Source organism: Zingiber officinale, chromosome 9B, assembly GCF_018446385.1.
Source record: "Zingiber officinale cultivar Zhangliang chromosome 9B, Zo_v1.1, whole genome shotgun sequence".
NCBI lineage: Eukaryota > Viridiplantae > Streptophyta > Magnoliopsida > Zingiberales > Zingiberaceae > Zingiber > Zingiber officinale.
In genome coordinates, this window is record NC_056003.1 from 119,378,149 (window position 1) to 119,402,399 (window position 24,251).

The 24,251-nt window shown below is 34.1% G+C and overlaps 2 protein-coding genes across 3 annotated transcripts in view; both read left to right on the forward strand.

The window, feature by feature from the left end:
- The window catches only part of LOC122022645 (protein translocase subunit SECA2, chloroplastic-like), a 32,748-nt gene extending 25,144 nt beyond the window's left edge, over window positions 1–7,604 (forward strand). The window contains exons 23-32 of one of the 2 annotated variants that reach the window (XM_042580692.1): window positions 729–846; window positions 935–1,015; window positions 4,145–4,224; window positions 4,847–4,901; window positions 4,982–5,051; window positions 5,127–5,316; window positions 5,423–5,546; window positions 6,838–6,912; window positions 6,996–7,216; window positions 7,338–7,604. In XM_042580692.1, the coding sequence (XP_042436626.1) occupies window positions 729–846; window positions 935–1,015; window positions 4,145–4,224; window positions 4,847–4,901; window positions 4,982–5,051; window positions 5,127–5,316; window positions 5,423–5,546; window positions 6,838–6,912; window positions 6,996–7,160 (958 nt within the window). In that variant the 3' untranslated portion in view covers window positions 7,161–7,216; window positions 7,338–7,604. Of the gene's footprint in view, window positions 1–728; window positions 847–934; window positions 1,016–4,144; window positions 4,225–4,846; window positions 4,902–4,981; window positions 5,052–5,126; window positions 5,317–5,422; window positions 5,547–6,837; window positions 6,913–6,995; window positions 7,217–7,337 lie in introns of those variants that run through there. The other variant, XM_042580693.1, reaches the window with a different exon arrangement.
- A 1,291-nt stretch (window positions 7,605–8,895) lies between these two features.
- On the forward strand, window positions 8,896–21,162 carry LOC122024832 (cytosolic purine 5'-nucleotidase-like). The gene is made up of 11 exons (XM_042583551.1): window positions 8,896–9,257; window positions 11,736–11,833; window positions 14,434–14,553; window positions 19,134–19,223; window positions 19,369–19,484; window positions 19,575–19,674; window positions 20,275–20,346; window positions 20,409–20,456; window positions 20,540–20,617; window positions 20,697–20,816; window positions 20,947–21,162. The coding sequence occupies exons 1-11, from the start codon at window positions 8,969–8,971 to the stop codon at window positions 21,127–21,129; spliced, it is 1,314 nt and encodes a 437-aa protein (XP_042439485.1). The 5' UTR covers window positions 8,896–8,968; the 3' UTR covers window positions 21,130–21,162.
- The last annotated feature ends 3,089 nt before the right edge of the window (window positions 21,163–24,251 follow it).

Genomic DNA, 24,251 nt, shown 5'->3' on the forward strand with positions numbered 1-24,251 from the left:
TGGTATAGACTTAAATTTACAAGTAAATAAATGCCAAAATTATATTAGCATGATACAGTGCGGTACTGAAACCAAACCATCCTGTTTCAGTAATGAAATCTCCAGCACGGCTTGAGCATTTAAACCTTTGTATGGTGAATGAGATGACAACTAACATTGTAATTGTCAGAAAATTCAGGTTTGTAGAAGACATTAGTAGTAGAAACATGCTCTAGAAGAGTCAGTTGACTGCCTTGTAGAAGACATCAGTAGCAGAGATGTAGCAGAAATACCATCTAGAAGAGTGGGTTGATTGGCCTTGGGAATGTGGCTAAGGTGACAACTCATGAAATCCTACTACAGCATTTTTGGGAGGATTGAGAGAGGTGTCACTAATGAGTGAAGGTAGTCAATGAGAGGACAGGAGGGAGTAAACAAGTTGATGCAATTCTGTCTGTCTACTACTTTGACTGTTAGGGCCAATGATGCATTGAGACTGGCTCTTTTGATTGGCATAAACCTGTTATAAGAGTAGTTGACAATCTAGAGCTGTTGAGATGAAAAGAGAAATTCATTTAAAGTGAATGGTTGCTCCATATTTATAATCCCTAGCATTCAATCTAATAGTTTAATAAGCAGTGATAGACTTCATTTTAACAAGGAGTTTTTTCTATAATCAACAGTGCATCTTTTTTCTTGGAAAATTATTCCTCATTATGTCTGTATACTAAGTTTAATGTATTGAATAGCTTACAGGATGAAATGTTCCAGAAGTTTAATTTTGATACAGAGTGGGCCGTGAAACTTATATCAAAAATAACAAACAATGAGGATATACCGATTGAAGGTCAAACTATTGTAAAACAGGTTTTCTCAGAAACCCTCTTTCTGCATTACCCTATTTGATACAAAGCAGCTTTCTCTATGCTCAATTTTTGTTTGCAAAACTGCACAGCTTTTGGCCCTTCAAATTAATGCAGAGAAGTACTTCTTTGGCATAAGAAAGAGCCTCGTGGAGTTTGATGAAGTTTTGGAGGTATCAATCTATACACTTGTAAAATTGTTGATGGCTTAATTATGGTTTTGTTCAAAGCATATTGGTCTTTTGATAAAGTGGGCATGCTAAAGTCCTCATTAATCAGCAGTAGTTTTGTTCTCTCTACAGTTTACTGAACTATAATATACTTTTATCAATTGCAATTAATAGCATAGATTGCATTAAAATAGGATAACATCATTTTTATTAGTGACCTGCCTATATTTTTTTTTCCTTATCTTGCTTACAATGGTTGTTACACTTAATTTATGTTTACCAGATCTGTATTAGTATTGAAAGTTTTAAAAAAATTAGTTATCAGCCGCATCTAATAGGTCAGATAGAACTCATAAAAAAATTTTAAAAATATATATAAAAGAAAAGAAAAATGAAACAAAAAAATAATAATATTTAATGAATAAATAAAAATATATATTAAGAAAACTTAAAAATCATTGTGGCAAAAAGGCGAATACGCTCGCCCCCAGCGCCCCCGTCAACCCGTCCCAGGGCCAACACGGAGGAGGTAAATCACGAGCGACTACTAGTCTTTAGAATAGTGACTAGCACATAAGGGAGGTATTTACCTCGGCTTTGCCGAGATTCGAACCCTAGACCTCATTGTGGCAACACCTCATGCGCTAGCCACTAGACCCATCCGAGGGGACAAGAAAACTTAAAAATCATGCATCTATTATATGATGTTTCTAAATTAATTTAATTCTTGATTAAATTGATTAAATTTAATCTTGATTTCAAAGTAATTTAATTCAGATATAAAGTTGATTAAATTTAATTATAATTTCGAATTAAGTTAATTCTATTTTAAAATTGATTAAATTGTTTAAAATTTGATTTTAATTTTAAATTAATATCTGATTTTAAAATTTAAATCAATTTTGACTAAGAGTTGTTTGGTTTTGAGAGGTTCATGCATGGTAACGGGAATGAGGTAGGAAGCCTTGTTGCTCGTTGGATCAGAGAATGGGAAGGTGAAAGTCGCAGATTCTTTCACGGAAGCATGTTAGAATTAAGGTGGGTGGCAATCTGGGATTCATACAAGAGGACAATGAGCAGAAAGCAAGGAGTTCATGAATCCTTTACTATATGCTCAACTATGTTCCTCTAATATGCCCCACGGGTTGACACAGTTGATTCCTAGGGTGTGCGAAATGCATCGTGGGTATCCATGCAAAGGGTCATTGTGTTGGGCAAAGCCCCCCGTGATTTACCTTCCTTCAAGATTGCATAGGGCAGTCTTGGAGGGGCATGGGGTGAGGGTTATCACTTTTTTTTGCTACAACTATGTTCCTTTAACATTGAGTGAGCTGAAGGTTCCACCGAGAGGAACTAAATTCTCGAACGAACAATAGGAACATGAGGAACAAAACTCTTTAACAAAACATTTTTTCCAATAAATGATTATTATACGTTGGAGAATTTTCTTTATATACCATAATCTAAATGAACTAGAAAATGAATCAATATACATTAATCTCCAACCAACACTATCCTAGCTTATAAACTAAAACATAACAAAACTATTTAACATCCTAAGATTAAAAAAATACTATCTTAAAAACTAAATTAAATACTTATGCTCCTAAACAAGAGGATTTTCCAAAATCAACATTTTACAAAATCTAGAATCTTAGAAATTAAATTCTTAATTTGCATTAATTATGGATTTGAAAATTGTGCAAGGTTGAGTACCTTTTTCTTGTGATGAATATATAAGAAAAATCATTTCTTATTTTTATTTATAATTGTAAATTTGATCTTGGTGGTCTAAAATCTAATTATTGTACACATATTCTTAATAAAAGAAAATTGATAGTTTTTCTTACCTTGACCATTACCATATATCTCTCTTATATATACATATTGTACTTCCTATATCATTTTTTTAAAATTTTATTTCACAATGAAAAATATTAAAAACATGTTATGTATGTTTATATTAAAGAATAAATCTTAAGAAGTAAATATCTCACCATTGATTACTAAATTGTGTGTAGTGAGGGGACGTAGGTGGTGTAAGGTGGTAGACCAAAAAAAATTTAATATCATAGAGTCGAAAGGTAAGGTTTGATTTTGCACATTACTACTGTTGTTTGACTCCCTAAAACCGTGTTTGTATATTTGTTCTTATCAATAATAAAGAGTAGAACCACCACTTGATTTCAGAACTTTATAATGGCATTTTAGAGGTTGATTAGTCATTAGTTAATGGTTAGTACGGTGATTGCGATTATCTCTTTGTTGTCTCCTTTTATATACATTTTTAAAATCAAATATATATTCATCGTAAAGTTGTTGCTTTGTGACCAAAAAGGTCACGAGTTCGAATCCTAAAAACAGTCTTTTGCAAAAAACAGGATAAGACTGCGTATAATGGATCCTTCCCCGGGACCCCGCATGGCGGGAGCTTTGTGCTCTGGGCTGCCCTTTAAATATATATTCATCATACATGTATATATGGTACAAATATCACATAGTAGTAAGGTGCATCTCCACCATAACTAACACCAGTATTTTTGCTCGATTGGTGAGAACTTTCATGTGTTTCCACTTGGGTTTTAGAATCAATACTGACACTACTGTTCTTGCCTTGGCTTAATCCTATTGTATTTTCATCTTAATCTTTAGTTATTTAGATTTCTATGCCCTCAAAAGCATTTGATCAATACACCAGTAGATATTGTTCACCAGTTATTCTCACACTGATGCTATTTCTTTCCAAACTAGTATTCTTCTCTGCTTCTCTCTTAGTGATTCGGTTTCAAATTTGTATTGAAGTAGAGCAAGGGACATGGCTAAAAAAAGTTTGTCTTTTTTTACTTTTGTCCATAGCTATTGTTTTCTCTTTCCTCAGGAGCAACAACTTTGCCATCTTCTTCACATTTGTTACCAACAATTTCTCTTTGTAACCTCGGTTCAATGTCTATTTGCATTTTTTTACTATCTTTTTTGGTTTCATATGAGCTGCCATATCATTTTTAACACTCGTTGACAATTTGTGGAAGCCTTTTCATTTCTTTATGATCTACTAAATGTTTCTTCAAATATGACACTACATGTAGTATCTTCTTGCATCATTTGACTAAGCAAAGACATTTGACTAAATAGGTCCAGAGGAAGCATGTCTATAATCTTAGGCAAGTGATATTATCTGGTGACTCTGAAAGCTGCACTGACCAAATATTCCAGTGAGTTTTTGAATCCAGTTTCTTTTGACTGTGGTATTGTTTGTATTATGCATTTTTTGAAAAAACTATTATTCTTGTCTGTTGATCCACATTTTTTCATTAAGGATCACATTCAGAAACTTGAGTCATGATTTGAGAATACTTGCTTCCCCTCTTTGCAAATGAAAGCATCTATTCATTTAGCTGACCCCATTTAGTGGGATAAGACTTGGTTGTTGTTGTACAAACTCTATTCATCGTCATTTGTTTTGCAAACTCTATTCATCATGATTGGTGAATGATTGATTTTCTAAATCCTTCCATGATCTAATATTGGGAGCTTTTCAGATAATGATATCACATTTAATGGAGAATCCTCTATTTCCCGTAAACTGATACAATACCCCGTGGAGAAAGATAGAAAAAAAGAAAAGATAATTGGAAAAAAAATGATCAATTAATCTTTGTTTAGAATCTTTGTCTTGGGAGAATTTCAGAGTAAAACTGATTTCAGAGTCATTATGGAATCAGACTCAGCTAACACAATCAAAGTAGTCTATTCAATTCTAATATATTACATCTTGTTTTCTTTTGATCATTAACTAATCCATCAAACAGTTGTAAAGTTTCTTATTCCTTCTAGGTACATGCAAGCAGTAGTTGATGAAATTGTCCTGGGAAATAGTGATCCAGAGAAGGTAAATAACTTAGTCACTACATTGAAGAGGTTTCTAATTTATCATGCATTTCATCTGAATGATTTGCTTTTATGCTTAAGCATCCTAGGAATTGGAATTTGGGAATGCTCTTGGATGAGTTTCTTCAAATTGGCAGGAGCGTGTTGGCTGGTATATTTAGTGCTATATTTTAATTTGAAATAACTCTGATTGGAAATGTAAAGAATATTTATTTTAAATTTCTAGAATCATTTGCAAAGGTCGGGGAGGAGGATCTACTGACATCTCTTGAACAAATTCAGAGGTTACATGTAGTGGATGTGGGGAGCTTTTCTCTTCCAAACTTGCCTTTACCTCCAAATACTTTCAGAGGAATCCGCAAGAAGATTTCTTCATTGAAACGTTGGCTTCGTATCTGTACGGATGAGACGACTAAGTAATTTCCTTTTGATAAAATCACATACATGCTTTTCTTTCCTTGCACTTTGCACAATAAATATTACTTAATGCACACTAAGTGGTATGTGGTTCATTCCATGTAGGAAAGGAAGATACCAAGTGACCATTAATCTTCTCCGCAAGTACTTAGGCGAGTTTTTGATTGCTTCCTATTTAGAAGTTGTACAAGATTCTGGTTATGATGATTCATACATTCAAGAAATTGAGGTAACCTACATGCCACTTTAAAATATGGTACTTTTGTTGCTATGTGTTAATCTGTGCATTCTATTCTTTATGTATGAAAATATTCTTTCTTGCTTAGTACATTCTGAATCTTGAAACCACTCGAAGAACATTTAGAGAGCTCTAATTTTGTTTGTACTGTCCTTAAATCACTTGATGCATGATTCCAAAGTCGGCCATTAGAGGCTACTCCTGAGATGAATAGTGTGCATCCAGTGTATAACGCTAACTTTAAACTCTTTGGTCAATTTTTCCATCCTAGAAGCATTTTCAGTGACTTTATCTAAGGCCACAATAGTTTTTGCTCTTCGTTTAAGGGAGCACATAGAATTTGAGTATAATCATGAAAGCTTTGTCACTAGAGTTCTGTGTAATCTGCTACCAGAGGGGAACACAAAAATTTGAATGCAATTATGAAAGAGATTCTTGAATTCACCAATTTTCCATAATGCAATATGAATGTAAATAGCTACTAGTGTTTATAATTTTCCTAAATAGATACTAGTGTAAATAATTTTGGAGGTACATCTGCTATTAGTTAGAATTGATAATATTTGCCATTAAGTCTGTCCATTTGTTGTGCTCAGACTCATTTTGAAAATATTATTGCATAGGTCAACAGGTTTTTGTTGGTTAAAATTTTGAAATATGTGATCATCCAATCAACGTAGTTTACCTCAGTGGTGAATTCTTATCTGAATTACAAATCACTTTCCATTTTGATTCTAAATATGCAAATGACTCAGAACCTATTCAACCAAACACGAATTACAATCTTTCAATCTTTCTTGAACATTATTGCATGCTACAGAATGGGGCATTCATCTCTCAGTTATTAGACAAGAACTGTTAATTTTGGAATGTGGAAAATATGAGAGGGGGATGAGGAAAATTTGTGAAGTAGAATGTGGGAAAACATTTATCGAATACCAAAGAAAGTCGAAATAAGAGTGGTCAGACTGGTTTATTAAAGATGGTCTCGCTGTACCTATCTAGGTCTGGCATTGTAAATACTTTTTCATAATTCCTCTAAATCTGATCCCAAATTAACCAGTTATATTGTGAAGTCAAGCTATCTCAAGATGAGGTTCTATCACCAGTTTAACTTCAATGCCACTTAAATCGTAGTTCTGAAACTTATCTTGCATAATTTCATTCACCTTGAACATATAATTGTGAGTTCATCTTAAGCATGATTTAATTGAATTGTTTTGTGTGAGAATTTCTTTACATATGTGCTTGCAAAAATTAATATATTCTCACCATACATCAGAGAGAAGTTATAGTCAAGACATTAGATTCCTTCTGGAGGGACCATTTGATAAATATGAACAGGCTCAGCTCTGCGGTATCTTCTAAAACTAAGCTTTAGCAGGACCAGTTTGCTTGAATCTATATGATCTCTAAATCACATGTTTAATAATTCTCCAGGTGAATGTTCGGAGCTTCGGGCATAGAAATCCACTGGAAGAATATAAGATCGATGGGTGCCGTTTTTTCATATCAATGCTCAGTGCAACTCGAAGATTGACTGTAGAATCATTACTTAATTATTGGTCATCTCCAATGGAGGCTGAAGAATTGTATGCACCATAGGATTCAGACTCGTCGCTTACACTTTTCTCTCCCAGTAGAATGTTCATGTATTTAAAGTGAGCTTTTCTATCCTAAGCATTTTGCGAGAAAGACTACCTGCTTGTACTGCTAATGCTTGTTGATCCTTGACGATTCGGCTGAGCTGACTTCTTATGGCTTTTTTCTTTTCCTGCATAGGCTGTGATGTCGGATGCCAAAAGCTGCTACTCTTACACAGAATCATGAAGCTTTGGATGTAACGATCCTGTATATGTTAAAAAACTAAGACTGGGAGTGGCTGCTATCATTTTCTGTTTTTGAATTCAATTAAAGTGAAAGCAACCTCCATTTGAATTTTGAATTGTAATATGTTTTGATTTAGTAAGAGTTTAATTGAGTACCTAGTTTAGTTCATCTCAATGTATTAGCGATCTTTCAATTAGTAAAATTTTTAGATTTTTATGAGCTTTTTTTTTCTTCTTCTTCTATTTTAGATAGTTATTTTTGTCAGGGTTCAATTTAGTAGTACATCACCTAATTTTACATGTCTTGAGAATAAAGCTAGTGAATTAAAATTTTTCTTCTTCTAATTTTGTTTCTTTTTCTTGTAAAAAAATCTATTATCTTCTCTTACTATGTATTTTTTCCCCTCATCAAAGCATTGGAAAGAATGCTAACTTTCTTCATTGTTATGCATTCAATTCAGGTGACACATGCTATAAACAATCTGAGCTCTCATCAAGCCATCAACCCACCCTTGAAATTGATATAGTGGTGAATTACTCACAAGAATTAAAAGAGAATTATAATTTGAATTTATATGTGATAAATATTATACTTTTGAGTATATATAAATTGTGTTTGGGAAGTCTATTTTCAAGAAGGTATTAATTTTTGTTAATCTAGGTATGTTGAACCGACTAATTCTGAATGATTGATTTAGTTTTAAGAATTGTTTTTACTGTTCACTAAGATAAATTAAGAAATATAACTAGATCCTAATGGACGACCCAACAATAGAAAATATCTAATGTGGGAATCAAATCCTTGTTATATGGATATACCACCCTTGTAACATGGACATAGCACTGTTTTCTTCATTATGGATTCAAATTCAATCAATTTAGGTGCCACATGGTACATTGAATTCATAAGACACAAAGTTGGTAGGAAGATAAGTTTATTTCATCTAATTTAAAATAATGAAAAATTGTTAAATTATCCAAAAAAAATATTGTTTTTTCATAATTTTATATCAAATAAACTAAGAAAATTATTTCATCCTTTTGTATTTTTTTTTGAATAGGAGTGAGTAAAATTTTAGTTCAACTAGATATTGAATTGAATTAATTCAAAATTTTGATTTGGTCTATTTGGAAGTTTATTTTTTAAAATTATTAATTATTTTAATTAAATCGGTTAGGTGGTTTTAGTTATAAATTTTAAAATTGAGTTAAATTGATTAATCTTATTTTTTTATTAAACAATAAAAAATTTAAAAAACATTAATATTTTTATTTTTTTATTAAACTGATTAAGTTTTTATTAAAAAGTTTAATATTTTTATAAAAAATTAATTAATTTAATTATAGATTGAAAAATATTTTATCAGTTCGCACATGTTAATTAATTTTAACCAAATGCTGAAAGCACGTGGTCCATTTGTTTCGTGTTCTTCCTCGTGGTCGTGGTGGACCGTTGCTGACGCAACGCAGATTCTACTTTTTGACCGTTGTTGACTCGAGCTCTTGAGCCGCTCTCTCAAACCCAGAGCTTTCCGTTACTAGATAACGCTGCGCCGCTCCAAACCCTCAAATTCCCCCCTCCCAATGTCGACGATGGTGGAGAGCTTCGGGAGGATGAACCTCTTCGCATCCCACTCGCCGCCGCCGACGCCTTCCTCCCACTTCGAGCAGCGCACTCAAAGGCCCGTGCTCACTTTCGTTTTCCCCGCTCCTGGCGTCGCGAGCTCCCGTGCTCCTTGCCGCCAGGCGATCAAGGCGGCTTGCGTGCAAGGGGAGGTGTTCTCCGTCACTTCTACCAAATCAGATGTGGATTACCTGGGCGAGAGCACGAAAGGGGATTTGAATGTGAACCGGGAGCATCTCGAAGCCTTTGGTGAGTTCCTCCGCTAACTCTTGGTTTAGGAACTTTGATCCTCTAAGAGAATCAATGTTTTCTGTCAATTCTTGCTTCTCAATTCTTTCTTTGGAGTTTGTTTTTTTTTGTTTTTTCTTGTGTTTTTCTTGCTTATTGTTAAAGGCAATTGCGTTGGTGTTAGAAATGTTGTTCAAGAGAAGGAAAAAAAATGCAACTTTGTCCCAAATGAGTGTGCTCTATAATAATGCAATTTAAAATGACATCGAGATCCCTTTTCAACCTTGGATTGTATAAAAAATAATAAGATGTCGAAACACATGTACATTAGGTTTTGACATACATTGTCCAAGATGAATTGATGATTGGTACAGAGTGTCGAAAAGGAAGGCATGCCCATTTTGTGAAGTCATGAGAAATTGTGTTTTTAACTAGGAGACATCATTAGTGAAGAGTACGCCTTATGAGCACAATGCTAGTGATGGTGTCTGAAAGGCAATCAGATAGTTAATTTTACTATGTATTATAATTGTACTACTTAGTAAAGTTACTCTTTTATTACAATTTATCTTATCTTGTATAATTTGATAATTATAATAAAAATTCTGTAAGACTGGCATTAGTGATTGATCCTTAGGATGTGAGATGACACTAATACATTGAGAGGGAGAGAGAGACGATTATTGATTATCTATATCATGGCAATATCGATATTACTGATTGATCCTTCGAGATGATACTAATACATTGTTATAATATCACTAATTATCCGTATTGAGACAATGTCAATATTAGTGATTGATCCTTTAAATGTGAGATGACACTAATACATTGAGATAGTGTTATTAATTGCCTCTATCTTAGCAATTGTTCCTATTGCAGCAATATAGACATTGATATTACAGTAAGACTAATACATCCTATGTTTCTATTAGTGGATAGAAGGTAATAATCTCATGCTTATAAATAGTGTGATTAACAAGTGATTTGACTCACTTTGACAATTCATTTGGTATTTACTTTAACATTTATGAGTATTCATGATGCGTATGCAAAAGTGGTTCTTGAAGTTGGCATTATCATAATTATCTTATTTGGATACAAATACGCCTTCATACTTGTGTGATAGTCCCTTGATAGGAATGCACATATATTTGTCATTATCAGTTAGTATATTGCTAACCTTATGAAGTTAAGTGCACGGTCAACAATGCAACTTATCGTTTTGAATGATTGGGGGGTGTTTAATTGACCATTAGATAGGCAATCATTCAAGGAATTTATGCATAGTGAAAGGTTCACTTTCTATTGAGTTATCAATCTGAAATTGAATATTATTGTTATATATGACTGATGAGATAGACACTATTTCAAGTCCTCTGACACATTATCATATAAGATGATAAAAAGAACTAAATTACACGAGCTACTCCTGTAAAAGGCTTTGCGGGCCAATAAAACCTTTCAAAATATTGGGTAGTCACTATACCTTACTAGAGACAACTTAACTTGTCTACCAAATTTTCATGTGAGATTAAAATATTTTATTGATTAAACGTCTATCAATATTTTAGGAGCCTAATGAGTCACAATTGACACACACAAAGTGTGTATCCTCGGATGTTGATACATGTAAAGATTGAATGAAGTTGAAACTAATTAAAAGTTGATTTGCTTTAGTATGATATTAAGAGTGACTTAATTGAAACTAATTAAAGGTTAATTTACTTTAGTAAGATTAAAAGGGACCTACTTGAAATTTGGTTAAGAGACATAGATTGCAATTAGATATAAATCTCAGAAGCCAATTTTCTTTATTATAAAAGGAATATTTCTACAAGAATCAGAGTAGTTTTATAGGAATATTTCTATAAGAATTGTAGAAATAATAGAATGATCTCATAGAATGAAATTAATTTGATAAAATAATAGATTCACAAGAATATAATAGTATGTAATAGAATTTCAATAAATGTTGTAAAAATTATTCTCCTTCTAGAAAACTATTTCTATAAAAGGTTTGACTATAGATAAGGAAGCAAACAATTATAGTTAAGATTGATATTAATTTGTTTTTGTAGGAAACCTCATTACTCTCTCTCCCTCTTATTGTCACCACCTCCATTCCTTAAGGTTCAACCAACTCTTCCCTTCCTCACTATTCAATTGATGGGCTTCGCTCAAAGTTCCTCTTGTTCTAGTGTTGGTCCTTTGGAAGGATCAAGGTGATTATTAGTCTATCCGACCACTACATTATTGAGGTCTTGTATCTTATGGATGAGTTAGAGCCTATACTCTCGAGTGGCTTCATGCACACAAGGAATATTCTTGCGTGCCTTCCTTTTGATTTGATCTAATCTATTTTGTTAGCATCTTGTTTAGATTTTTAAAAAAATTTCACTGTATCTTCAGCGTGCTAAAAGTTACCTAAACACTATAACTATTTGTTTTTTTTTTTGTTTTAGTGAAATAGTTGCTCCTTTTAATGTTTTTTTGTAGGATTTGATGGTCGAGCTAGCTTAGACGGCTCTATTGAAGAGATTGCAAGGGTAGAAGCTAAAGAAGCTGAATTTGCACTAAATGCTCTAGGAATTGTGGTATATTCTATTCTTCAATTTTATCCTAGTAATTATTATGCTTTTATCTACTTATGAGTTTAAGAAACTTAAGGGTTCACATTTACATTACATTGGCATATGTCATGTATGTTTGTTTGGATGCCAACACTAAATAAATGTTCTAGTTGACGGTTTGTCATCCCTCACTTGAGCTTGGCCAATCAATAAGGAGAATTTTCTCTATGCTAGTGATCTAAAGTAGTATAATGCAAACAAACATAACTAAACCACATACCTTAACCATAAAAAGGAAATCATATTTGAAGTCTAACCAACTTGATAGCTAATTCATAGCAGGAAGCCAAAAATGGACAATGAGCACAACAGTGTGTAGTGTGATTCTTGATAAATGTGTATGAATTATATTTGAGGAAGAACTTGTGATGAAGACCAAAGATTTAGGTATAGCTCGTGATGAAGGTGAAAAGTTGGTCAAAGCTCTTAACTGGAAAGGCTTGTGTGAGCTTGTAACTAAGGTAGAAGGCGCGCAATGAAGGTGAGACTGCCGAAGAACTCGTCTACACACATATAGGGATGTCAAAACTTCTTGTGTATCGATTGGTAGGCCGAACGAAAAATTTCTCCTATGTTGGCTGGTATCACACGATATTTAAATCCATGTCCAGGAGAGATCTTTTTGTAAAACTAGTGCAAATCTTTTTTTCAAGATGTGGGATGGAGAATTCATGAGTCAAATACATAAAATAATTAAAAAGATTTGCAATGAGTTATTTATAATCAGAGAGAATTAAAAAGATTAACAACCATAATTTATTGTGATACACATTTAAGGCATTCTCTTGGACTCCTTTGTGGACCTTTATGCTTGATGCTTTTAAGGTATCAAAAATAATTCAAATTAGTCAAATTGGATGAGGTTTTTTTTGCCAAATGGAACCTTCATAAAGAAGCAAATTTGAATAAACAAGAAAGTAAAGAAGGGAATTGCATTTGTTGCCAAGGAAGAGAAGAAGAAGAGTAATAAGCCAATTCAAGAAGATAACTCATCATCATCCTCTTTATTCGAATTTGATAGCAACAAATATCAAGCAAATGAGATTGTCTATTATGTGAAGAGAATGATGAGAAAAATCAAATATATAAGTAAATGGATTTGAAAAGACTTTTCAAAAAAGAGAAAAACTGAAAGAGGGTCCTAAAAGGAAAATGCTACTTGCAATGGGTGCCATAAGAAGGGGCACTATCAAAATGAATATTCCCATCTCTAAGAAGAAAGAAATGAGATCTATGTGAGATGATACAATTCAAAGAAATAGCTCCAAGACATCGACACTACTCAACTTTGATTTAAGGTGTATTTTTAGGTAAAACTTGATTCTTCAGTTGAAGAAATATGATTTTGAGTATTTCTAAATTTGAATCTATTTAAGGTGTATTTTTAGGTAAAATTGATTCGCTTTTCAATATCTTGATTGCAAATTATAAGCCTTTTATGATCGTATTTCAATTTATAAGGAGAATACATGAAATAGTTTATGGGGCATAAAATGTTTAAGATGAAACATCCTAACACTTTATGATTTTTAAAGTTTTTTTAGCTCATCCATCAAGACCCTTTGTCCCCTCACTAGCTGCACCATATAGACCTAGCGAATCTAATGACTTAGCAAGGTCAACATTTTATAACAAGAAATAGCTAGACATATACATGCTTTTTAATATATCTTTACGGAAATAGCTTGAACATTTAAAATGAAATTTAGAATTTCCTGCCGCCATTTAATTCCATATGCCTTCAAACTGTAATTTACTAACATTAAACATTTACTTTCACATCAACATTAAACTTCAGAATATTTAAATGAGTATAGTTCATTGAAAGTGGCTCCTTTACCTCAACCTTTGTTTGTTTGGCCAAACATTTTCCCTAGTACTAGGTTTGGTAGCGTTCCTCAGTATCCTCTTAAGCCGAGTTCCACAAGCTTTGATAAGGTTTCCGATATCCTCTAAGCCAGATCCTTACCATAGTACTAGGTTTGGTAGAGTTTTCCGATATCCTTTAAGCCGGGTTCCAAATGCTTTGGTAAGGATTCTGGTATCCTCTAAGCCGAATCCCACAACCCCTTTTACCTCTGATTTGATAAAGAATTCCGGTATCCTCTAATTCGGACTCCTTTACCTGTCACATTGTCACATTTAGCAACAAGAAAAATAGCTTACCTTTCATGCATTGACAGTCATAAAAAAAAAGATAACTTGCTTTGCATGCTAAGACAAAACAGTCTACTTTTCATGCGTCGAGTTGTTGCTAAAACAAAATAGTTTGCTTTTCATGCATAAAAATAAAAAATAAAAATCATTCCTACATGATATGTTAAATGAATTAATTGTGCTTAGTCATAAATAAAAAGTACTATCTTTAAGGGTTAAAATTCTGAAAACTTAAATCAGCATATAGGCAACTAGGAAACAAACACACAAAAAACAGATTTCCAGCATGAAAAACAGCAGCCGAACCTCTCCAGATATTGTACTTTATTAGGTATTTAATGGTAACAGTCTGATATTTGACAGAATAGTGAAAGTGTCTTGTTTAACTTACAGCATGCTGAATGCAGGATCCTTTTTCATTAAGAAATTCTCCACGTGGCATCTTCTGCACTAGGACTTTGAATCTTAGATCCATCGGCGTAATTGGGTATGACATGGACTATACATTAATTCACTATAATGTTATGGTAAGTGACTTGCGTTTGTTTTTCACTTTCTTGTTAAACTCACCGCACTATTACTGAACTCAATCTAATTGCTTAAAGTAGACATGTTTGCCTTCTTATGTGGTGTTATCATTAGACCTTGATCACAGGGGTAAAAAAAATAGCTCAATTGGGATGTTATTAGGGAAGTTGCTTTGAGTTAAAATATATAATTGACATTTCAATGTCCTATCTTGATTATTAATTGTAGTTATGCTGTTTATTAAAGCATTTTGTACTGTCTCATTAGTGTGAAATATCTGTTCATATTATCAAATTATTAATACCTAAAAAATTTAGGTATTTAAAATTTTGAAAATAGATTTTAAATAAATACTTGAGTGCTAGTGTAATTTGTCTTCTATAAATATATCTTTTGGTTTGTATAAATATACGACTAATGAAACTAAATGTATTATCTTTGTATCATTGTCGTAAGATCTGGACATACTAGGCTAACTAAAGTGCCTATTAGATGATGAAATATGTTTGGTTCCAGAAGGTGATTTTGTCATTTATCCTATCCTTTGATATATAAGCACTTACCTAATGCTACTAATTGTTAGTGCAATCATACTTCAGTAGGTCAATGTTAATGGATACTTGGTAGATGAAAAAGTCTAAAGGTCTTGGCTAGCAGTTGAAGAAGGCCAACAAGTGTTACAAGATGGAAAAGTCCAAGAGGTGCTTAGCAGATGGAGAAAATCAATGTGTTTGCAGAAGTCCAATAGATCTTCTCAAATGGTAAATGCAAAAGACCACCAAGTGTTGATAGAAGTCCTTTGCAGATGTGAAAGACCAATAAGTGTTAGCAAGATGCTTGAAAGGTGAACGCTAACCAGGAATATTACAAGTGTCATTGAGGAAGACTCGGAGAAGGAAAGTCCTCATGACAAGTTGAAGAAGACTTGGAGGCAGGAGTATTAACAAGTTGAAGAAGAACTAGAGGCGAGGTCTCTTGGCATGTGAGATTGTGATAGATTAAGAGCGACTATAATATTACATTTTTTGTAAAATTTTTTACTTAGACATGTACCCAACCAAGAAACTTATGTTTTGGATTAAAGTCAACGAAAAAGCTTGATCTCAAGTTAAGTAAGAGTTCTAAGTAGATTAAGTCAACAGAAAATTTGTTTCAATTGATTGAACAGTTGAATCGACTCGGTGGCCGATTGTAGATATTCTACTCGTGAATAGAAACATTATGTTTCAGCTTGAATCCTGAAAAATATTTAGTTGACTGAAAAACATTTGGTTGAACTTAAGAACTATTCGTTAGAGGATAAGGTTCTTAGTAACATATCTGAGTTAACTGGAATAGGTCGGAGTCAATTGACTAAGTTGTTTGTCAATAAAGTCACAAACTTATCTAGTTAAATTGACTCAAAAAGCCATTAGAAAAACTGTCATAGACTCATAGGTGTATTTAGATTGATTTGACCAACAAAGTCTGAGTTGACTAATGCAGAATTGAGTTAACTGAAAGAGTGTCGAGTTATTAAAGAACTTGTTGGTAGATAAGCTTTCGAGATCTATGTCAAATGAGACAAAATTGGGTTGATTGAAATCATCTAGATTGGAGTCGACAGTCTATTTGCGGTTATAAATAGGGGATCAATGGGACCTCGAAAACACCAATTCTCATAGTGCTCTTGACAAACTATAAATAGATTAAGGGTTTAAAGGTTTTTTTTTCATACTAAATGTTTTTCTCTATTTTTATATTTTGATTTTCATATATGTCATTTATTTTGTTGCAACGGTAAGTTGCTATCGTGTGACCTTATGGTTACGGGTTCGAGTAGCAGAAAGTCTGTTGTAATATAGTTCAGGCTAACATACAATAGGTCTAATGTGGTCCAACCTTTCTCGGGACTCCGCATTTGTGGGAGCTTCGTGCACTTGACTATTATTTTTTAAAATTTATTTTGTTATTTGTAAATGAAAGAGGAAGGTATTTATGTATGGAGATTCTTCTTTATAGGGGATTTCCAAGTAGTTACATGGAGTAGGATCGAGATTCCAACCACATTAAAGGCTTTGAGTTATGTTGTTTATTCTATTTATATTTGTTTATCTTATTTCTGCAATGCATTGACAAATATATAGTGTTATTAAGCATTTGCAATGCCCCTAGGGCTACGGTGTAGTGGAAGAGCGCCAAGTTGTCACCTAAACACTCATAATTCGATCTCCACTACAGTGCATTTGTAGGAATTTTTCTTCCAAATGGGGCGCACAACAACGGGATGCTGGACTTCTAGGTTGCCAGCTGGGAGTGCTTCCCGATTTACCTTGGCAGCCAGTGGAAAACTTTCGTGGGCCGAGCCGGTTGCCCTAGGTTCGGTGTTACTTGATTCGTCATTTTTTTTATTGTGCATTTGCAAAACTAATCGAAAGATCTGGCACTTACATGTTTGCGCTTATTTAAAGACCCTCCCTTCTACGCATTTTTGTATGATTCTTACATTGTATAAAAAAAAGGTTTTTGGCATGTGCCATATCTTGCGATAAATTTTATTTTATTTTTACGATAATTTTTTTAAGTATAAATGTATAATAGACAATGTGGTCAGACTCTTTCTGAGACCCTGCATTGGTGCACTGAGTTGCCCTTTTATCGATGGTGGGGTCTTTGATGGCGTTGTTAGCTTCTTTATTCTTTCACTAAACATGTTTAATTTAACTCCGGTTTTGTGATACAAGTTTATGATAGTCCCTTCCAAGGTTTGGAATTTTATTCTGAATAAGGGATTTTGTCTTTGGTTGGAACAAAAGTGTACTAGTGTGCCGACACGATAGTGTTGGTGGACTAATAAGAAAGAAGGCACTGCAAGGAATTGAGGAGGTGGGAGGTGATTCACAAGCATAAGTAGTAGCAAAAGAAGGAAAAGGTCAAAGAGGAGGAGCAGTCACAACCCTTACATGCCTTATTTGTGGACATTGAAGAAGCATGTCACCTCATCACAGATGCTCACAAGGCAGAAGATGCTCACAAATCGCCTCCTACCTTTTGTTTTTCTTGTATACTGGGGGTATCAAAAGTTCTTATGTGTTGGTAGGAGGATGAAATAATGCTCATGCTGATTGGCTGAGAATGAAATTTGAAACCATGGTCCTTTTATCTCCTGGTGCTGTTGGGTCGAGGTTAACTAGATATTTTTGGATGATGCCCCAAAAATAAAGTGTCTAGGTATTGGAAGTCCTAGTAAGCCGAGGTCGATTTATACTAGAAACATAGAGTGTCTTAGTAGACAAGGAAGTTCTAGAGACATACAGTGTCTTGGCATAATGAGAATTCAACCTTAGAGTGACTAAAATCTATGTATCAGTCGACTAATATAGTTATTCAATCAACTAATGGTCGAGTCGACTGGATAGTCTACTCAAGCTGGAATGCCAACAAATAGAATATTTCAAATATTTCTATTTGTGAGTCACTCGAAGGGGCAATCGACTTGACTGATTAAGGAGATCAATCCAGGAAGTAGCTGTTGATGTGCAAAAGTTGCACGACAATAGTTGACTATAGTGGATCAGTCGATGGATAAATGGTTCTAGTCGGTTAATTAACAAATTCCAAAAATCAGCAGAGTGTATCAGACGAACTTTATTTATGATTTTAGCAACGGTTTTTGAGCGAATGCAATAGCATTCCTGAGCCATCTCAAACAATCCAAAGCAAAAAAAAAAAAAGAAGCAACAATAAGAGAAAGAAAAACTTTATTGTGTACTATTTTTTGTTATTTGTTTAACAAATTGTATTCTCTTGTTGCCATCTTTGTAAGCTGAGATTTGTAAGAGTTTTCTTTGCCTTTGGAAGGAATTTGAGAAGGAGATAATATAGTGGGACTTCGAGGGGTGATCCACCTAAAGGATGATTGCCCGTGGACTAAGTTGTCAAACCAAGTTAAACACTTGCATTTTGAAATTTTAGTTTGCATTTGTTGTTCTTGTTTAGTACTTTGCATAATAAATTTTTTGTAGAAATTAGAACGAACACGAATGAAGGCTATTCACCCTTTGTCTAATGGTCCAACAAAATTTACTATGTGATTTGAGCCGAGATTTATTTTATTTTCATCTTGCTTCTTTTAAAGAAAATGGTTGTTTGAGATTGGATTGCAGGAATGCAAATTTCTCTCAAGAAAAGGCAATTTACTATTACCCTCCACAGAACTTTCATTTAATGGAGACAAACGGGCTTTGACAGTTTTTTTTTTCTTTTAGGAAAACACTTGCTGTTGGTTTACCATAGGGCTGGTTCATAATAGGTGAAATGATGGTTTAGACCTTGTTGGCATTTGCAATGCTAGGATGATTTAGGAATTTTGGTATAATAGATACTGACTGACTATCATACATGATGAATTAAGCTTGGGTAGCAGGCCTTAGATTTTCTAGGTGCATATCATACATATCATTTAGGTTTTGATCAAGTCAGTTAATTTTCATATTCACTTGAACAACAAAGATGTGTAACCGACATTTCTGAAATCAAGATATTGATCATTTATGCAAGTTTGATATACTGATGACAATATTAACTAGTTACCCTGCAGGCTTGGGAAGGACGTGCTTATGATTATGGAATGGCCAACCTAGAGAGCATGGGTTTTCCAGTTGATGGCCTTGAGTTTGACCCTAAATTGGTATTTATTAGAATTGTATACAATGTGATAGTTTATGTGTATATACTGGAATCTCCAATAACATGAATCTAATGCGTGTAGATGCAGTCTTCATATATAATGTTTGAGTTTCTTTCGTCACTTCCAATTTTTTTTCTATGATTAGGTTATTAGAGGGTTAGTCATGGACAAAGAAAGGGGAAACTTGGTTAAAGCTGATAGATTTGGCTATGTGAAGAGGGCAATGCATGGCACAAAAATGCTTTCAACCAGAGATGTGAGGTCTGCTGCTTTTTTTACTTATAGTTTTCCTAACTTTCTAGATTTGACCATAAGGGTAGTTTCATGCTTATCATTTTCTTCTGTCCATAGTGAGATTTACGGCAGAGAATTAGTTGATCTTAGAAAGGAAAGCCGTTGGGAGTTCCTGAACACCCTTTTCTCTGTTTCAGAAGCTGTGATGTACATGCAGGTTGGGTTCCATCTTGAGCATTGAAATAGTTTTTGTTTGTGACCGTCCTGAGCGAAACGGTCAAAACATATTGTTTTGGTAAATCGCCAAGGTTCAAAATGTTGAGTTGTGTCATAGTTTCAGTCTTTGATTGGAAAATGATGCCATGACAATTAGAGATTGAAGGCGGAAGAAGATGGAGTAAAAGAAGGAAACATTATCTATCTAAGTGGCATTGAGTTTCAATAATTAATGGAATGATATGTTTCGACCATTTCGCCCGCATGGTACAAGATTTAAAATCATACTCAACACATTCCTTATTGTGCTTCATTTCCTTAAACTCCAATCCATTACTAGCACCGTGCATCGAAACATCGGCATAGTACTGGAACAGAATTGCTCCTTGTTAAAAACCAAAACTTTGACACAACTCGAAATTTTGAACCTCATACCATGCAACATCAATTGCTGGATGCTTTTCTTTATACTCACAATGATTAACCATCTAGTATGCCGTTTTATTTCCTCCTACTGTATGTTTTTAATTTGAGATTTTGACTATTTGCTGGTGATGTTTACTGGATTAGAAAATTTAGCTGACCATAGTTTCCTTTGCAGATGGTTGACAGATTGGACCAAGGGGCAGTGCCAACAGAACATGGACCTCTCGACTATATGGGGCTCTACAAGGCATGAAAATTTCAGATTATCAATAGTGCTATTTGGTATTCTAATACTTTGTATTACTTCAGGCTGTTTCCAAGGCCCTCTTCAGAGCTCATGTTGAAGGCCAGCTCAAGGTAATTATAGTATTCCTTGTTGATTGTCTTTGTTCATTATTTATCTAGCAAATACATTCAAATTGTTGATGAACATTCCACAGAGTGAGATAATGGCAGAACCGGAACGATTTATAGAGCCTGATCCTGAACTTCCTCTAGCTCTTTTGGATCAAAAGGAGGTTTTTTTGCGCTTTCCTCTAGAAAATAATATATTTGCATTTATTTTCTTTTACTGATTATATTTTTGGATTTTATCAGGCTGGTAAGAAATTGCTATTAATTACCAACTCTGATTACCATTATACAAAACAAATGATGCAACATTCCTTCAATCGGTTTCTTCCGAATGATATGGATTGGCGTGATCTTTTTGAAATGGTAAGGGAATGTTATCTAATCTTCAACTTCATTAAGCTAAATCATTTACTTCAAATAATTAAGCATATTTTTCTTGAAGTTATCTATTTATTACCATTTCACTTTCAGATGGATGAATGTTCTTTCGCAGGTTATAGTTTCTGCAAGGAAGCCAGAATTTTTTCAAATGTCACATCCATTATATGAGATTGTGACAAATGATGGATTAATGCGTCCATGTTTTAAGGCAAAATCAGGTGATGCAATGTTTCAATTCCTTTTCTATCATTTTGAAGAGTATGCAAGCTCTTTAGTTTGTATATCAAAAGCATAAGCTTCATTATGCTACATGGTTTAAATTTCATATCGTACTGAGCGAAATAGGTAGAATTTGCCTTTCCGCTCGCCGTTCGGCACCGTGGGTCATCGCGAGATTGTGGCGACCTCCGTCGGGTCTTAACGCCTCCCCCTCTCCCGATCCCGTGGCACCTCGCAAAGGCTGTCGTGAATCACGTGTTCCCTCTGCGATCTGCATTTTTTTCTTTTAAAAAAAAAAAAGTATTTTTTAAAATATTTAGGTTAAAATTTTAAATTTTAATTAATATATTTTATATTTTAAAAAATACAGAAATCATATCGGGGCATGGTATGATATGGTATTGAAATCGTATCATTTCAGTTATAAACCAAAACTCCTAATATGAGTCAAAATTTTAAACCATGTTCTACTATGGTGTGGATGACATCGAAACTCCTCTGTATCTTACTAGTGTGGATGAAACGACATGGAGGAGACTTCTCTGTATTATGGGCTTCCATGAGGGTGCTAGCCTTTCTGATACATTGGGATACCTCTAGCGGTAAAGCGACTGAGGATTTTGGATTATAGCACCCTTATTGAATCTTTAGCTTGAAGGATTAATGACTGACTGAAGTAGACACTTTTTATGTAGGCAAGGCACAACTCATCACCTCGGTGCAGGGATTGGAATGTTTTTGGTTATCTATACTGCCTTTGCCTCAGGGGATCGTTGATTGTATTTACAGCATCTGTAAAGCCCAAAGATGAAGGTGGAGTGGGATTTTGAGATCTAAAAGCTTGGAATCTTGCCTTATTGGCCAAGGTCCTATGGCAGATACAATCGAAAGAGATGTTCTTTGGATCAAGTGGGTACATTATACCTACTTGAGGCGTGTTGATGTATGGACATGGGAGGCGGTGCACTTGGATTCTCTGTTGATCAAGCGATTACGTTATATTCGATATTTTATAAGGTCAGCTTCTAGGTCTTTGATGGATGTTGCACAACGGATGGCGGATTGGTTTGCATAGGATGGAGGGATAGCCAAGGCGTATGACTTCTTTAGGCATCCCAACCCTAACAAGCCTTAAGTGCGGACAGTGGAGGAACCTTATATACAGTCGAGTCATGCAGTTACTTTCTGGATGTTAGCACAGAGATGGCTCCCCACTAGAGTTAGAGAAGACTATTTGGAGGATAAGCATGCACTTTCTGTAAACAGGTTGTGACTCTATAGAGGAGGGTCAAAGATTGGTTACATGCGAGACAATTGATGTTTAAGTATAGGAGAATGTTTCGAGTGTTTAGACGATTTTTCCATGATGAGTGGTTGTTGACTAAAGCAAGACATCTCTCCTAGATACACAGCGAGAAGAAAATAAATTAGCTTGACAATTTTGATCATGTACCAATTTACTGAAAGATAAAAGATTACAAGACAATTTTGGAAAATGAAAAACATCATTTAGAGTGAGCATAGGTGATACTACAACAGAACCTTTTCCTACAATGGTTGAAAGAGTCATTTGTAATCTTAATTTTTTGGTTACGTACATAAGGTCTATATGAAGAGAAAAGGTTTGACATTCTTGTCTATATGATCAGTTGCACCTGAGTCAATGATCCAAATGTGATTAGAATTGACACTAAGCAGGTTTGTTGTCATGCAATTAATTACCTTTTTGAGCTATTGAACAAGAAGGGTTTTTCTGAGACTCAAGGAGTTTGTATTTGTTCCTTGGTGAAAGGAAGTAAGCTTGGAGACTGCCACTCTTGATATGAGATAATATGAAGTGCACAATTTTCTCTATCAGTTATTTTCTTCCAATTTTTGGGCTTCCCATGGATTTTCCGGCATGTTTCCCACGTGTGCCACGGGCATTTACAATGGTCGTACCATGATCTTCTAAAACTTTTGTCATCTTTCTTCACTTCCTCTTGGAAACCTTTAGTAACGAGGGCAGAACTTTCCAAACTTAAGTTAGTAGAGATTGAGTCACATTTGTTAAGCATAACAACTTCTCTCTAGACTTTTGAAAATACCTCATTGATCGTTCGACCCCCTTACTTCATCTAGATCCTTTTTTAGTCCTGTCAAGAAAATAAACACCCGATCATTCTCTTGTTGTTTCATAAAACGAATACTATTATCAACATACTTCCAAATATTATCATAGCATAGATCTAATTTTTGCCACAACGTCATCAACTCATGTAGTCGGAAGTCACATCACGTACCCCTTGCTTCGCATGCCATAGGCTTGATTTTAGGCTAAAAATTTGTGAAGAGTTCTCCAAATTTGAATAAGTGTCTCTAGTTGCCTCCCACACCTCTTTGGTTGTAAGTAGGAACGTAAATGACTTTCCGATAGGGGGCTCTATGGAATTGACTAATCATGCAATAAGTAGCGAATTTTTAGATTTCTAGACTTTAAATTTTGAGTCTCTATCAGCGGATTTTGTCACTTCTCCTATAATTCATGTTTACCTTTCCCTTCGAAAATTAGGTGCACAGTTTGTGACCATTCCATATAGTTCTTCTCATTAAAATGTTGAATATTAACTTGGAGTGAATTAGAGGATACCTCCATCGAACCATTGAAAGATACCGGTGGGTTTAAATTCGAGTTGACAACCGTTTCTTCTCCCGACACCATCAAATCTCTACTCATGGTATCGGTTAAGGCAATTTTCCATGGATGTTGATTTCCCATGGAAAATCCTTAGATCAAAATAGTGCTCTGATACCACGTAGAAAAATGAGAAGAAAGAAATTGTGGGGAGAGAAGTAATTGTTGTTGTTATTCTAGAAATTATATCAATAAATAGAAGATGCAAAATACAAAAATAGGAACAAATAAAAGAAAGGAAATATAAGAAATAGAAATTACTAAAATCAAAGATTATTTCTAATTTTATGTAATATGGATTTAAAAGACTATCTTCTAATTTTCAAAGATTATTTCTTGATTTTATGCAATCAGGATCTTCAAATTTTCGAACAATAAATTACCATTATAAACGTGAGATCTTGATTATTTAATTATGTGCTATAACAAAAATATAGATTTTAAATCGATATATTACTGAAAGTTGTTGTAAAAGATTTAATAATCACCAAAGATCTCATGAAATAATATCAAAACTTGAACTC